Raw genomic sequence first — 15,684 nt, forward strand, 5'->3', positions numbered from 1 at the left:
GATCCCACGAATTGGGAGATTATGACCTGAGCCGAAATCAAGAAACGGATGCTTAACTGGCTGAGCCACCCGGCGCCCCATGTGCCTTTGACTCCTGCTTTGGAGTCACCTCGGATGCCCTTTGTCCCCACAATCATTTGGTTCCTAGGGAAAAGAGTGCATCAGTATTGTCTCTGGGGTTTGCTTCCAAGCTGCTGGCACCCATTCTATAAATGTGATGCAGGGTAGGCAGGGACAGATATCCCACAACTCTTTTCTGCCAAAAATGGTCTTAAGGCACAGTGATGGTAAGACGTCTTCTGATTCTAAAATCCTGAGATGGAAGAGAGGCCTGGGAATACGCACATCCTGGGATTAATGGGATAAGGTATGTGTCAAAGACCAAAGACCATGCCCTGAGGACTGTGACAGTTAAAAGTGGAACAGAGGACAGACAGACAGCAAAAGAGCCTGAAGGACCAGTGTGATCAAAGCACAGCCGGAGGGTGTGCATCTCAGAGACCCTGAGAAGAGCTTGGAAAAGGAGGCAAAGGTGAGTAGTGTCATGAGGTTGACAGGCCAATGAGGATGGAGACGAGATCTCTAAATGTGTTGAAATGAAGGTCCTGGTGTCTTTGTTAGGACCTGTTTCAATGAACTAGGGGGAACAGAATCACCATTAAACTGGGCAGAAAGGGACTTGGAAGTAAGTCAACAGAGATAGGGTGTATAAACAGAAACTTAGCTTTGAAAGGGTAGAAAGAAATGGGGTGATAATCCAAGGCAGACATGGGCTGAAGGAAGGGCTCTGCTTTTTTTTAATGTTCATTTATTTATTTTGAGAGAGAGAGGGAGAGAGCATGAGCAGGGAAGGGGAAGAGAGAGAGAGGGAGAGAGAATCCCAAGCAGGCTCAACACTGTCAATGCAGAGCCTGACGCAGGGCTCGAACTCCCCAACCATGAGATCGTGACCTGAGCGGAAATCAAGAGTAGGACACTTAACTCACTCTGCCACCCAGGCGCCAGAAGAGCTCTGATTTTTTAAGAGGATATTAAGCCACGTTTGTACATGAATTTGCATGAGTCAACAGTGAAGGAGAAATGAACGGTACAAAAGATTCACAGACAGCTGTAGGAAAGAAGTTCTTCAGAGCCTGGGTGGAGGGACAGAAGTAGGAAGGATGGGAGAAGTGGCTATCACTTCAGTCGGTGGCTGGGTTTGGTGACAGGAAAGGGAGGTAACTTTTGCCAAGAGTCCAATATTCAGGACAAAGAACTGCCCAGTTCTGGACGTTAATTTTCCTCTCCCTAAATGGGCACTTGATTGGGGGGGGGGGGGGGGGGGGGGGGGGGGGGGGGGGGGGGGAGGGGTGGGGGGGGGGGGGGGGGGGTGGGGGGGGGGGGGGGGGGGGGGGGGGGGGGGGGGGAGGGGAAGACAAGTGACCGTGCACCACTCTTGCCTTTGGCTAGCCACCAACATCCCCGTCCCCGAGCCCGTGAGTGAGGGCAAAGGGTTAACCACAAGGTTAAAGGTCGGCGAGGTAGCAGAACGTATATGCTCCATCTAGCCCATCTCTGGGCCTGCCAGTTTTCACCAACCTGCATTTCATCATTTCATCTATCCTCTCATTTCTGCACCAGGCCAGATCCTCTCTCGCTGGTCCCGCCCTCCCAGGGGAAGACACCGGGCTCGAGCTGGAGCCCCTGGAGCGCGCGCCCGCCTCCATCGCGCCTGCGCACAGGGCTCCCTCGGCTGCCTGGGCCGGGTGGACCGTCACCCAGCGTGTTCCCCGCGCCTCGCTCTCGGGCGCGCGCGCCTGCACGGCGCCTGCGCAGAGGAACGAGGAAACCGGTTCCCTGGTGCGGTCCCGGCGCCTGCGCACTGAGGGCTCCGGGCCTCCCGGCCTGAGGGAGAGGAGCAGGGAAGATGGCGGCCGTGGTGGAAAATGTAGTGAAGCTGTGAGTTGTCGTTTCTTTCTCTCCTAGGCCGGGGGGCGGGGGGAGGGGGTCTTGTAAGGGACCTGGGAGTAGGGGGCGGTGCGGGAGGGGACGAGGCGGAGGGAAGGACGTGCCCGAGAAGGAGTCGTTGCGACTCCTGGTAGGGAGGGCAACAGGAGACTCCCGAGAAGACGTTGCGCTTCTTTGGAAACTTGTGGAGGCCCCGAGGGGGGCCCACGGGAGCCCCTTACAGGCAGCCTCCCTGCGGGGCTGTGCGGTCTGAGCTTTCCTTAAGGCTCACGGTGTCCTGAGCATGGCGCCCTTGTGGCGTACGAGAGACCAGTCTGGGTGCGCTCTAGAGACCAGACGCCTCGGTCCGGAGGGGCCGGGTCGAGGGTGGACCCGGGACCGACCCGTGTCCCCGCGAAGCCCGGCCGCCGACCCCTCCCCATCGGCTGCCCGCAGCCGGTCCTGGAGCAACAGGCTCAGCAGCCTTGGCGCAGTTAAGCCCCGCGGAGCTGTTTTAACAGCCCCGTGACGTTCGGGGTGGGGTGGGGGGGGTGGTCTTGAGGATGTGCTACCCCAGACCAAAAACATTCTTGGGAAGAATTTGTGGAGGAGCCGATGCAGAAGAGCGAGAACTTCAGGGGAGAGGGCCTTTGCGCCGGCCAGTCCAGCCACCAAAAAACGGGAACTGGACGGAAGCAGTCCAGGACGCCTCTGCAGCCCAGAGGGGCACCTAGGTGGGCAGGCTGCGCGCTGTGCAGTCCCCTTGTGCCAGGCAGGTGTCCAGCAAAGTTAGTTAACGGTTGTTGGGCAATGGAGAGGGGTCTGTTGGCTGTGAGTTCAAGATGCTTTGGGACTTGATTTCACCCAGCCTCCTCCCTGAAGATGGAAATGGGTTCATGCCGGGTGGCCAAATAGAGCAAGCTCTTTTTAATGGGTAAATTGGACTTGGTGCAGCAGTAGGAAAATTGGAAGGTGTCTCGTTGTCTAGATGTCCAGGCAGGGCTTTTGGATTTTGCCTGGTTGACAAGGTAAAGGTTTGGCAACTATTCTGAGGGACTCGCAGCTTCTCATCTGCCTTTGTGGTGGGCTGAGCCCCCACTCTTCCCAAGAGCCTTTTTAAAGAGTATGTTGCTTCCCCCTTTTCTGCCTGTAGCCTTTTTCTTTGAGAATGCATTCCCACTTCCATTAAGCTAAGTGCCTTCTCTTGTGGTTTTTTTTTTTTTTTTTTTTTTTTTTACTTGCTTTCAGCTCCATCCTGCCTCCTCTTTCAGCTACCCCTCCTCCTAACACTATTATCTTTCTCTCTGATCTGCCCACTCCAGTTTCCCCCAGCTCTTTCTTCAGGCTGACATTTCCCTCAATTTAGAAATGTCGCTGTTGATCTACCATTTGTATAGTTATCCTTCCTGACTCAGATGTTCTTTCTTTGTTTCCCTGCCTTTCTCTTTGTTGATTCCCCCCCCCCCCCCACCAATCCCATTGTAAGGGGAGGTTTTACAAAGGTTTCATACTTCCCAGAAAAGAATCGGAGCCCCTACCTTAGAAATCTTACTGTACTGGGGGAATGTCAGACTTCCCTAGGTTTGGAGAGTTAATAGGTAATGAGACTTTGTGTTGGGACACTTTTTTCAGGGAAATAGAGTTGCCAACCCTTTCATGTGGTGCTAAAAGGGAGGACTTGCCTGTTGACACAGAGCATGACTTCTTCGTCTTCAAGGAACTACAGAGATCGTGAGGGTCACCAGCCACTGGTTCCTGAGTACTAGTAACTTTCTCCTCTGTTGTAGCTGCAGAGGGCTGTGAGCCGCAATTAATACATTTTCCTACAGAACTTGCCCTTTAAGAGGGGGTTTGTATTCTTCCTATAGCATCGTCACCGTGGAGAGAGATATCTTTCCGGAGCTTCTCTTGATCATGGTGTGCCTGCTCTTTGAACAGCTGAGATGATACATCCCGGTCAGGACTACTAGCTCATCTTTTCTGACTTGCATCTTGTTCTGGAAGAAGAATCTTCCTATTTATAAATTCTCTCTTAATCTCTCCTCATCAGATCCTCTCTTCTCCCAGCTTAGGTGTTTCATGGCCAGTTCTCTACTCGGGAGACCGTTTGCACCGCCTTCTGAAATCCCACTTAAGTCACAAGGGCTTTGATAGAACATCTCTCACTCTTTCACCCCAAACCAATTCTAGCCTCCTTGCTCTGACTTTGCAGCCCAAAGTCCATCTCATCCTTCCTTCCATTTGACTTCCAGTGTCAGTATCAATTCCCATCAGCAGAAACAAAGGAGCTGCAGCATTCAGCCGTGTTTATCCAATTTTCCTCTGTGTGGTAAGGACATGGCTGCCTCCTAAAGGCCAGCTACTGTGAGCCTGTTCCTTTCTCTTTACTCTCCAACACAAGATTCATGCTTCCCTCAAATTACAGTCATTACAGCTCATTGAAATAAGCCAGGCTGTCTTGTGTTGTCACCGTCTTGTGTATGGTGTGTGTCTTTTTCAGTTGCTTGGGAACATACTAAGTAGGCTGTGCCTAAGTAGTCTCTTACGGCTGCTGTGAGAGCCCCCTCTCTGATTCCAGAGCATGGTTTGTTGGTGTAGCTTGAGTTGTGGACATGAGCAACCAAGACATACTCTGTCCAGCTTCTCATGCTAGGGGTGTCCTTCACAGACTATGTTTGAGCTGATCTAGTCCAACCTCCCCAGTCTGTAGCAGAGGGGCTGGAGCTCCACGGGGGTTGATTAAATGTCGACATTTGTCTGGTGACTTGTGGCCGTGCAAGGTCTTACTCCCAGGTCAAGTCAGGATGTCCCAGACGCCTTCGAGGGTATTGGGGATACTATGGCAAAGAAACCACCCCTGCCTTCAGTTTATTTTTAAGATTGCTTGAATATGTAGATACGAATCATTATAGTTAGTTTAAGTTCCGTTAATAAAGTGCTTGTTAAACTGTGAAGGGTGAGAACAAGATTGTTTCTCCATACATGCTTCTTAGAACCAAGTAGCTCCTGGCACTGTGTAATTTTCCTGCTTTTTAAAGCACTTAAAGGTTTACCTCTTTTTTTTTTTTTTCTTTTAACATTTATTTTGAGAGAGAGAGTGCACACGTGCACACACGAGCAGGGGAGGAGCAGAGAGAGAGAAAATCCCAAGCAGGGTCCACGCTGTCAGCGCAGAGCCCAGTGTGGTGCTCAAACCCACGAACCTCAAGATCATGATCTGAGGTGAAACCAGTAGTCCAAGGCTTAACCGACTGAGCCACCCAGGCACCCCAAGGTTTACCTTTGATTTTGATTTCAAACTGAGTCTTTGGAGTGAAAGAAGATACAGGTTTCAAGCTGAGTCTTTGAGTAAATAATTTGATGGTGGGAATGGGAAAGGACCTAGGATGGGCCCCTGAGCAAACAGGTTTTATATCACTCTAATAGTACACTAAAAAAGTAGGCTTCAAGGTAGTTCAGGTATTTTCAGATGTTTTCCACTGACTGTAAAAATTAGTATATAGAATTAATTAGTTGTCTAAATACAGGTCCCCCGCCTCACCCCGGCTATCCAAAAGTAGAGTGTTCCTATGAAACTGTTCATAAGCTGAAATGGCATAAAGCCACGAAGCAATTACCACTTCTTGAAAGCGAAAATCCTCTCTGAATCTCTTTTGGTTAGTGAAAACAGGTACTAATGTAGGTCTTTTGTAAAAGTGAAGTGCCATAAAGGAAACTGTCAGTGGGAGAAACCTGTGCACGGTTCAAAATTCAAAAGGTATAAAATGGCATAGAAGAGAAATTGCCCCCAGTCTTTCTCTCTGGAGGCCTACGGTTTCTTTTCCACCTCTTGTTACGTAAATGGTAGCATCTCCTAACACTTCTCACCACTGTACCTCGCTTATTTTTTTCTACTCATCTTGGAGATTGTTTGATATCAGCACATGAAGAGTTTCCTTCTTTTTTTCAAATGGCTAAATACAATTTCATTGTATAGATACGCCGTAGTTTGTTAAATATATTTTAGTAAGTCCCCCAGACCTTGTTGAACTCCTTTGCTCATTCATAAAAAGAAGCTAACCTCTGCTTCTCAGTCATGAGGGTTAAGAGAAGCAGCATCTTGGCTAGCACAAGGCTGGACTCAAGAGAGGCACAGAATGAACATTCGTTTCTTTCTCTCTCTGTGGGTTAGACTTAGGTCTGATTAGACACGTGAGAGATCATGTGTTCCTGATGGTAATTTATTTATAAAGTGCCTTTCCTCATAATGGCTTCGTGAAGGGACTTGATGTCCCATGAGGCAGAAATGGAGGCAGATAGGACCCATCCACGATCTCCCAGTCCCTGGAACCTTCTAAAGAAGCAGATGGCAAGGGAGGGATAGCTCAGCACCCTGTGCTCCGCTCCACCCTGATCTTGGTCTTTCCGCAGCCTCGGGGAGCAGTACTACAAAGATGCCATGGAGCAGTGCCACAATTACAATGCCCGCCTCTGTGCTGAGCGCAGTGTACGCCTTCCTTTCCTGGACTCACAGACTGGAGTAGCCCAGAGCAACTGTTATATCTGGATGGAAAAGCGCCACCGGGGTCCAGGTGAGGGTTCACACTCAGAAGCACAGGAAGGAAGGAGCTTCCTCAGCTTCAGTGATGAGCCAGCTGAAAGGGTTTTCCTTCCTGCTTTCCGCCCAAGGATGAATATGGTCTTGTCTTGATTAGAAGCCCAGGGGGGATGAAGCAGACAGGTTCATACCCGCATCTTTGTTTTCTGCAGGGCTGCCCTGCTGAGGCTGTCTTTGGGCTCTTGGAAGCCATGTGTCAGCCAAAGCCCCTGTGCCTACACCCATTTGTCTTTTGCACAAACTGTCCCTCCTCCCGCCCCTGGACCCTCACTGTCCATATTCCTCCCTTGCTCTAGAACTCAAGGCTGGGATGGGGTGGGGAGGGCTACTCATCTAGAAAGTGTTTGATATTATTGCCTAGGACTGGGTTAGAGCTTGACTTTTCTCTCTTTGTTTCCACAGGATTGGCCTCTGGGCAGCTGTACTCCTACCCTGCCCGGCGCTGGAGGAAAAAGCGGCGAGCCCATCCTCCTGAGGATCCAAGACTTTCTTTCCCATCTATTAAACCAGGTAAAGCACACTCCTCCCTGAGTAGGGGTGTGGCCTGCTGCATGGTTAAGAGGCCTGTTAATTACCTATTATATACCAGGGCCAATGCTAGATCCTGAAGATACTAAAATGAATGAGAAGCCATTCTTTCCTTTAAAGAATTCAGTCTAATAGAAGCGACAGGTAAACAGATAAGTTATGGTGCCATGTAAACTGGAGTGTCTTGGGCAACCAGAGACCAAATGACAGTGACTGGTCTATGGCTGGCCTCACACTCTGTAGACCCAGAGCGGTCTGCTTTCAGCCCTTGTGAGCCTCGCCTCATCCTGACCTTGCCTGCAGACACAGACCAAACCCTGAAGAAAGAGGGGCTGATCTCTCAAGACGGCAGTAGTTTAGAGGCTCTGTTGCGCACCGACCCCCTGGAGAAGCGAGGCGCCCCAGATCCCCGAGTGGATGATGACAGCCTGGGCGAGTTTCCTGTAACCAACAGTCGAGCACGGAAGGTACAAGATTAACACTGTGGCTGAGGGAGCTGTGATGGAAACCAGCCTCCTCTTCATCAGAGGCCACCCAGTACGCAGAATGGAAGCAGAGGCTGTGGGCCAGGAGGCGGGCCCGTGGGCTCTCCGGCTTCACTCCCTAATTAGCACTGGGCACTGACTGGCTTTGCTTTTAGCATCCAGTTTTTCCTGTTTCTTTCCTTCTAAGGACAGACTCTCCTTCGTTCATCTTTTGTCACAGATGTTTTTTGGTGCCCGGGGTTACATGGGTGAAGCAGACCTGGTCCCTGCCAACAGGGAAGATAAAACTATACATAGAAATAATAAGAGCTAAAAATATGGCAGGTACTGTGCTAGGTGCTTTCCCATTACTTTCTCTAGTCTTTACAACTTTATGAAGTAGGTACTGTGGCCTCCATTTCACATGCAGGGAAGTTGAAACAGAGTAGTTGAAAAGGAAACTTCCTATAAGGCCACACAAGTAAGCAACAAAGTTCTAACTTACATCTAAAAATTGGGGGCACCTAGCCAGCCCGGTCCGAACAGTGTGCAACTCTTGATCTCGGGTTGTGAATTTGAGCCCCACATTGGGTATAGGGATTACTAAAAACAAATAATACAATACAATACAGTACAATACAATGATTAATTAATTAAACTAAAAAAAAAATCTAGCAAGCGGGATGTCAGAGGGAAGGGAACCGTTGTTGGTGTGCCCCTAGGGCAGCAGATCAGAGGCAGGAGAGGACATGGCTACTTGGGGTACCAGGGAAGACTTTCTGAAAACATGGCATTTGATTCGGTCCCTTGTTGATGGTGGGGAAGGCACTCCAGGAGAACAACACGAAAGGGAAGGAAAGCCCACGGCATCGAACAGAGAAGGACTGGGGCGGTAGGGCGTTGAAGGGCCGCAGTAAGGAGCGAGGCCGGAGCAGAGGGGCCAGCCGACCGAGGAGGTTGTGGGTGGCCTGGCCAGTCCTGTCGTGGGGGAGCTTTTGAGTGTACTTTGTATCTGCCCATCCTAATCCTCGTGTCCACTCAGCGGATCCTAGAACCAGATGACTTCCTGGATGACCTTGATGACGAGGACTATGAAGAAGACACTCCCAAGCGTCGGGGCAAGGGGAAGTCCAAGGTGAGGAGCCAAGGTGCTGCCTGCAGGGGAGCCCGCGGAGTCCCTCTGCGTTATTGTTTGTCATTGCCATTTCTCCTCTCGTGAAGTCAGCAGCCACTTCCTGGAGAGCTTAACTCCTCAGGCCTAGACAGCTTGGTAAGACATCTTTTTGTTCTTTTTGGCAGGGTAAAGGTGTGGGCAGTGCCCGGAAGAAGCTGGACGCTTCCATCCTGGAGGATCGGGACAAGCCCTATGCCTGTGACAGTGAGTGCCTCATGAGTGGGTGGGTAGTCCCTGCCTTGGACCCAGCCCCTGCTCAGGATGCGAGAGAAGGGAGGGTATTGTTCTTGGTCAGAGTGGTAAAACAAGCCTCGACACTGTCCTGCCTGCCGACTGGAGGCCCCGGTCTCTGCTCCACGATGGGTGGGACCTGCATGCTCTGGGAGAGATCTCTGCTGTCCCTGGGGGTGGGGGACTGGGGGTGGGGGCCCACTCAGCAGGCAGAATTGGCCTCTCAATAGACCGTGTCCAGGTCTGCTGGCCCTAGTCAAGCCAGGGCCCCCAGAGTCCAGCGCTGAGTTTTTCAATGTCTGCTCTCCCCCTTTTCTCTGACTCGCCCCACTTCTGTTCCTCCACCCTGGGAGCGCCATCGCCGCTGGTCTCTCTCTCGTTCGCTCCGCTCTCCTGCTGCTGCCGCTCCTGTCTCAAGTGTATCAAGGCCTTCTTCTCATGACTTTTCTTTCTGTCTTTCAGATAGTTTCAAACAAAAGCATACCTCGAAAGCGCCCCAGAGAGGTAGCTCTCTCAACTTTTCAGACTTTTGGTTTTCCTATCCCTTTTCCCTCCTCCCTTGTTTCTCCCACCTTTCTCATCTCCTGTGATGCTAGTGTAAAAATTTCTGGAATGGCATGGGGTAGGAGCAGGGGGCTTTCTGTTGTGCTCCGCTCCTCACAGTCCTGGAAGCTGCCTCTACCGCTGCTTGTCTCCCACAGACTGGCTCCAGGGCTGCTCGGCCCCGCTGCATGGGGTGGCTTCAAAGCATTCTAAGGAACCCGCTACGAACAGATCCCTCTGCTTCCCCTTCCCCAGAACAGACACTCGGTGGTCAGCTAACGTTTCTCACCGTCTCGCCACCTCCTCCCGTCCTCTCCCCATTCCTTCCTGCCGGCCCCCTTGCTCTCTTTGGTGTCACTGCTTAAGAGTACAAGATGCCTTGCGGGGATCTGCTTTCTTTGCTGGTTGGCAGGGGGTGGGCAGGGCACCGATGTGAGAGTGTCTTTGAATTGCCTTGGGGGCCAGATACCCCAGTGGACTCAGTTGGTAGGCGATCCCCGAGTGATCCACTCCCCACTCCTTTATCCTCATTGGGCAGAGACGAGCTCTGTGGGATTCACGGGTAGCTTGAGCTTCCCACGTGGACTGAGAGGTAAAAAAAAGTTTGGCGTCTCTTCCTTACCTTTATTCCTTCTTGCCATATTGCAAGAGTATAGAAATTCCCTTCCCTTCCTGACCCGGAGCTCCCCAGACTGTTGCCAGGGCAAGTGGTAATGGGGCCAGGGTTCAGCCTCCCAGACAGCCGGTGTGGAAGAGCAGAGGTGGCCACGGGCTGGGGGTTAACGGGGAAGGGCTACGGAAGCTGGAGAGCCCCGGGGCCTGACGCTCCTAGCCGAGGGGAGGCGGCCATCACTGAAGGCCTGTCTCAGACGGAGCCGACGGGGGCAGGGTGGTTGCCTCTGCCTCAGGTGGAGCCCCACGACTTGGAGGGGCGGGGATGTGGCACTCTCGGATCCTAACACCTTTCTCTGCAATCTTCTCCCCACTCAGTCTGTGGAAAACGTTACAAGAACCGACCAGGCCTCAGTTACCACTACGCCCACTCCCACTTGGCTGAGGAGGAGGGTGAGGACAAGGAAGACTCACAGCCACCCACCCCGGTTTCCCAGAGGTCGGAGGAGCAGAAATGTAAGCTGAGCGTCGGAGGTGGGGCGAGCGGGAGTCGGCCTATGAAGAGCCCTCCTTGCAGGGATGCGGGGTGCTCAGAGGCCCCGGTGGGTGTCGTCAGAGTTCTTTCTCTGTAGCCAAGAAGGGTCCCGACGGGTTGGCCCTGCCCAACAACTACTGCGACTTCTGCCTGGGGGATTCCAAGATCAACAAGAAGACAGGGCAGCCCGAGGAGCTGGTGTCCTGCTCCGACTGTGGCCGCTCAGGTACCTCCAGCCCAGGGCCGCGGGCGGCCCCCCCCCCCCCCCGGGGAGCCCCGGGCAACCCGCCCCCTGCGCCACCGCGCCCCCCCACAGCTGCCTGTGTCACCTGCTCCCCCACCCTCCACAGGGCACCCGTCTTGCCTGCAGTTCACCCCGGTGATGATGGCGGCCGTGAAGACCTACCGCTGGCAGTGCATCGAGTGCAAGTGCTGCAACATCTGCGGCACCTCCGAGAACGATGTGCGTGTCCCCGCCCCGCACGCCTGGCTCCGGCCGCCCGCGGCCCTTGTGCGGGAGCTCCCCGTGAGCGGGAAGCAAGACCCTCCCCAGCACCCCAGTGAGAACTTGGGGTCCCTTGCTCGGCAGGTGCTCCTTGAGCGCCAGCTTCGTGTCAGCTGCCGTTCTAGGCACTGAGGACACAAGACCCACGAGGCCACTCCCTTCATGGGATCTGTCCCCTCCCGGGAACAAGCGGTGCGCAAGGAGATGAGTGACACTGGGGCGACAGGCCGTGAAGAGAGTGGAAGCGGTGGTGTGGCAGAGTCCCTGGGTAATGCGTGTAGGTGGTCAGAGCCGGCCTTGCCGAGGAGGTGACGTTGGTGTTGAGATTTGGCTGACGCAGAGGAGCCGGTCCAAGCAGGTTTGCGGGTACAGCGTGGCCAGGGGAGGGGCACCACGTGCAGAGGACTTAAGGCAGACGAGCCAAGTGTACTGAGGCAGCGTGGCCAGCGGGGGCCTTCCTGCAGTGGGAGCACAGTGGGTGGGGGGCGCGGAAGGCGCCCCACCAGGTCTGAGGGTTTACTCGGAGTGATGTGCCCTGTCTTTAACATTTTTAGAAGATAACTTTAGTCTGTGAAGAATAGAACATAGCGGACGAGAGTGGGGGCCAGGAGCTGAGTTAGGGAGCTGGGAGGATTCAGGTGGAATGACAGTGAGTCACTCAGTCTGAGTGGAGGAGAGCCATTTTCTTTCCTTTCCTTCCCTTTCGTCCTCCTTGTTTGTTTATTTTGAGAGAGACTGAGACAGCGCGAGTGTGGGAGGGACAGAGAGAGAAAATCCCAAGCAGGCTCCGCACCGTCAGCACGGAACCTGACTCGGGGCTCAAACTCACGAAACCACGAGGCCATGACCTGAGCCCAAACCGAGTCTGATGCCTAATTGACTGAGCCATGCAGGTGGCCCAGGACAGCCATTTTCTATCCAGAAATTCCCGAGTCTGTTCTTACCTGCCACCTCCCCCACCCCTCTTGGAAGTAGCAGCGGTGTCTACAGAAGCTCCCATCCCTACCCGCCCCCAGTGGCCTGACAGGCCCCCTGGTCACTCACCTGCCCCTTCCTCTTCCGTCTTGCCTTCTCTAGGACCAGCTGCTCTTCTGCGACGACTGTGATCGTGGCTACCATATGTACTGTCTCACCCCATCCATGTCTGAGCCTCCTGAAGGTAGGTTGCTTGGAACAGTTCTCGTTAGTAACTTGGAAGACCACTCGTGCAATAAGTGAGTTCTCTTCTCGGTGACCTGTTCTTCTCAGGGAATAGATACTTTGCCTTCACTCAGAATGCTTTCCTAGCATTTCAACTTCAAGGGTTTAATGTGTGCACATTATCACCGGATACATTTAGAAACGCAGAAAATCCCCAGCCCAAGAGAAAACAAATGCTGAGCAGAAAACAGTTACCGGAAGGAGTGGTTTGTTTTCCTCCAGCTGGTCCAGGAAACTCCGTTTGTAGTTTGTCTGATGTGAGGCTTTGGTGTCAGCTCTCTGAACTTGACAGGTTTGAGTGTCCACGGCGTCTCTCTTCCCTTGCCCGGTCTAGAAAACTGTTAAACCTGGAGCCTGAATGGGTCACTCTGCCCCTCCAGTAGTTTGCTTAATGATGCTCTGAGTCTGTGGAAGCTCTTCAGCCGAACCCGTGGTGGCACCAAAAAGTGGCAGCGTCTCTGAAGTCCCCCTCCAGCCAGATCTGTGTGCCCAGACTCCTCCTTTATAGAAATTCGGGAGCTGGCTCGGGAGGATGTGAGTGTCTGGTTTTCACTGTGCACAGAGGATGTGGGCCAGCATTACAGACAAGAGCGAGTGACCCACTGTGTGGTTAAGCTGACTTGTAACAGAGGTCAGACTGTTGTCACCCCCCTAGGGAAGGAGACACTAGCGAAGTGTGAGAGTCCTTTGGCAGCTGCAGGGGAGCACACAGCTGGTGTCCTCGGTCATGCCCACTTTATGCATCTACTTTGGGGAAAAGTCATGTGTTTTGTGGTTTATTTTTTTTAACCGTAAAATATTAATTTACGGACGAAATTCGACGTGAACTGTACAAGGGCCCTCCTAGTGAAGTACTTTCAGATGCTGAGGTAGTGAAGAGCTGCAGGCAGCTGAGGGAGAACTCTCTAGAAGCCGTGAGGTGGTCTAGGCTCTAAGTCGGGTGTCAGCAAACTGCAGCCCGTAAGCCAGATCCAGCCGCAGCTAGTGTATACAGCTCACGAGCTAAGAATGGTTTTTACATTTTTTAAAGGAGATTTTAAAAAAAGAAGAACATGGGACCGAGACTATATGTGGCTCACAAAGCCTAAAATATTTAACGCTCTGGCTGGCTGTTTACAGAGAAGCCTGCCGGCCCCTGTGGTATTGACCTTTCAGTTAGAAAGGACCTTCTTCCATTTTGAGAGTCCTAGATTGCCGAAGAGTTTATAAAAGGTGTGGATTCTCTCCCGTGTACACATCCACATGTGTACAATTACATTTATGATTTTGAGGCATTAAGGGCTCATTTTCTTTCTAAAAACCAAAACAAGAATGCAACCGTAATAAATATTAATAGGCAAAGTATGAAGCAGTTATTTTTCTGACAAGGGACATTTTTTCCAGTTTTTCGGTGAAATAGATAATAGCAAGTTGGGTCATCACAGTTTGCCCCTTTTCCTCTCTTCGGTCCTCAGACTCTCCTCAAACGCCAGTGACGGTGGCAAGCCCGTCTCCTCTTTCTGTGGATTTCACAGAAAGCTGGCTTACTGTGGAATCAAACTTGGTTTCTCTAGAGCCTCTGTTCGTGATCTCCGCTCTGACCTTTGGGGCCATGAGAACCAAGTCTGGTTCTTCTGTAATCACAAGTCTAAAGCTGAGATGCTTGAAAAAGTTCTGTCCTCCCAGGCCTTCCTAGAGATTCTGATTTAATAGGGCCAAGAGGGCCTAGGAGTCTACATTTGGAAATAGTCCTCCAGGTGATTCTTTCTTTCAGCCCCGAGAATTATTTCTCATGATACTTGAAGCCCTAGAGGTTTCTTTTAGCTCAGGGTAACGGAGTTCGCTGCGGCAGAACATCTCTCATCCTACCTGTAGCTGGTCCTGCTGCTGGAAGGAGAGGTGGGGAGTGGAGGGGCAACACGCCAGGGCCGTGTGGGCCCCGTCCTGACCCTTTCTGTTTCTCTGCAGGAAGTTGGAGCTGCCACTTGTGTCTGGACCTGTTGAAGGAGAAAGCTTCCATCTACCAGAACCAGAACTCCTCTTGATGTGCCCCCATCCCCGCTCCCCTCCCCCACCCCCGTGCATCTAGGGCTGTTTCTCTCCTCCTCTCTTGTTTTTCATGCCCACCTCTCCCCTCCTCCTCTTTCACAAGTCCAGAGAACCTCGGGTGGTCGTGCCAATCTGCCTTTGGCAGCAGCAAGCTGGGGTGGCAGCTCTGGCCGCCCCTGGCCCTAGGCCCTCAGGGAGAACGGAGCAGCACACTGCCCCGAGGCATGCCTGCGGCCCGGCTTCTCACTGCTCTCCGTGACGTGCATTCACTCTGCCTGCCTTGGGCCCCGGCCCTGGTGATCACAGGGTTCAAACAGTGTCCTCTGAGAAAGAGTAGGAGAGCAGCTCGCTTTTCTCTCTGCTCTGCCTCCACTCTGGTCCCCAGGGTGTTCCCGTCCCCTGGAGGTGAGCAGACCAGGGTCTCTTTGCCAAGAGCGGCTGGGAGTGAGCAGCTGAGCGAGCTGGGGCAGCGCTTGCACGGAGCTTTCCGGGCCTGTTGTGCCGCTTAGCCTCGCTGCCTCCTTCCCCGAGAATGGCTCTCTGCAGCCCTCTCTTCCTGCTACCCAGGATCCTTTGCCTGAGCCAGGATGCTCTTGGTCACCCTCCTTGTTCTGTCCTGTCCCACTCACTCCACCCCACCCCAGGGGGAGTAGCAGCTTCACCTGATTCTTCCTTGTGCTCACCTGGCTCGCTCGCAGGCGGTCTCTAACGACCGAAGCATTCCCCGCCCTTGGAATTTCCTGTCTTCTGCCTCCTCTCCTTATTCCCTTTGGTTTTGTGGGGAGAGGGGAAGAATCAGGGGGCCAGGCCAGCAGCTTGGGGGCCACAGGGAGACGTTGGATAATGTGCCTGTTTTTTAACTCGATGAAAAAGCCTACCTCCGAAATCCCCTTTTTGTTCTTCCTGGACCTGGACATTCAGCTCCTGCCCTTAACTGAATTGGGAGCCTCTGCCTCCTGCTCTGTGTATCCTGGCTCCTGGGTCACAGGGAAGCCACACAGACATCCCTTTCTTCCCTTGCACGCTCGCTAGCGGCTGGTAAGGTCTTCACACCCTGATTCCTCAGTTTTTTGCCTGGTGACACTGACATGAAGTAGTGGGGGGGACAGTCCATGCCAGGACACCCTGGAGTGGCCTTCCCCTTGGCTGTGGGCAGGCCCTAATTCACTGTCGCTTTGGAGTTGAGGTGTCTTTTCTTTCTTTAGTTCCTGTATTCTAAACATTAGTACAAATAAACGTTTTTACACAGAACTCCCTGCTGGATGGTTTATCTCCTGACTCCCTTTCCCGGTTCAGAAGGTCATTTCATCCTAAAACTTCTTCCCTAGGACAGTGGTTTTT

The 15,684-nt window shown here is 52.7% G+C and overlaps 1 protein-coding gene across 3 annotated transcripts; it reads left to right on the forward strand.

Annotated features, from left to right (window-relative positions):
* The first annotated feature begins 1,800 nt into the window (after window positions 1-1,800).
* DPF2 (double PHD fingers 2) lies at window positions 1,801-15,594 on the forward strand. 3 transcript variants are annotated; one of them, XM_043581689.1, is made up of 12 exons: window positions 1,814-1,938; window positions 6,337-6,497; window positions 6,926-7,033; window positions 7,355-7,518; window positions 8,558-8,650; window positions 8,815-8,893; window positions 9,383-9,424; window positions 10,454-10,591; window positions 10,708-10,836; window positions 10,961-11,073; window positions 12,193-12,274; window positions 14,263-15,594. In XM_043581689.1, exons 1-12 carry the CDS (start codon window positions 1,907-1,909, stop codon window positions 14,337-14,339), a joined length of 1,218 nt encoding a protein of 405 aa, XP_043437624.1. In that variant the 5' UTR covers window positions 1,814-1,906; the 3' UTR covers window positions 14,340-15,594. The 3 variants fall into 3 exon arrangements, with proteins under 3 accessions (XP_043437625.1, XP_043437624.1, XP_043437626.1); XM_043581691.1 differs by lacking the exon at window positions 1,814-1,938 and adding an exon at window positions 3,798-3,882; XM_043581690.1 differs by lacking the exon at window positions 9,383-9,424 and having other exon boundaries at window positions 1,801-1,938.
* The last annotated feature ends 90 nt before the right edge of the window (window positions 15,595-15,684 follow it).

This window comes from Prionailurus bengalensis, chromosome D1, assembly GCF_016509475.1.
Source record: "Prionailurus bengalensis isolate Pbe53 chromosome D1, Fcat_Pben_1.1_paternal_pri, whole genome shotgun sequence".
NCBI lineage: Eukaryota > Metazoa > Chordata > Mammalia > Carnivora > Felidae > Prionailurus > Prionailurus bengalensis.

Bases quoted from the DNA above. Each gene is read 5' to 3' on its own strand.
- DPF2 (XM_043581689.1), top strand. From the start codon at position 1,907: ATGGCGGCCGTGGTGGAAAATGTAGTGAAGCT. The intron at 6,498-6,925 runs GTGAGGGTTCAC...TTGTTTCCACAG, and splicing joins AAAGCGCCACCGGGGTCCAG to GATTGGCCTCTGGGCAGCTG. The intron at 12,275-14,262 runs GTAGGTTGCTTG...GTTTCTCTGCAG, and splicing joins CATGTCTGAGCCTCCTGAAG to GAAGTTGGAGCTGCCACTTG.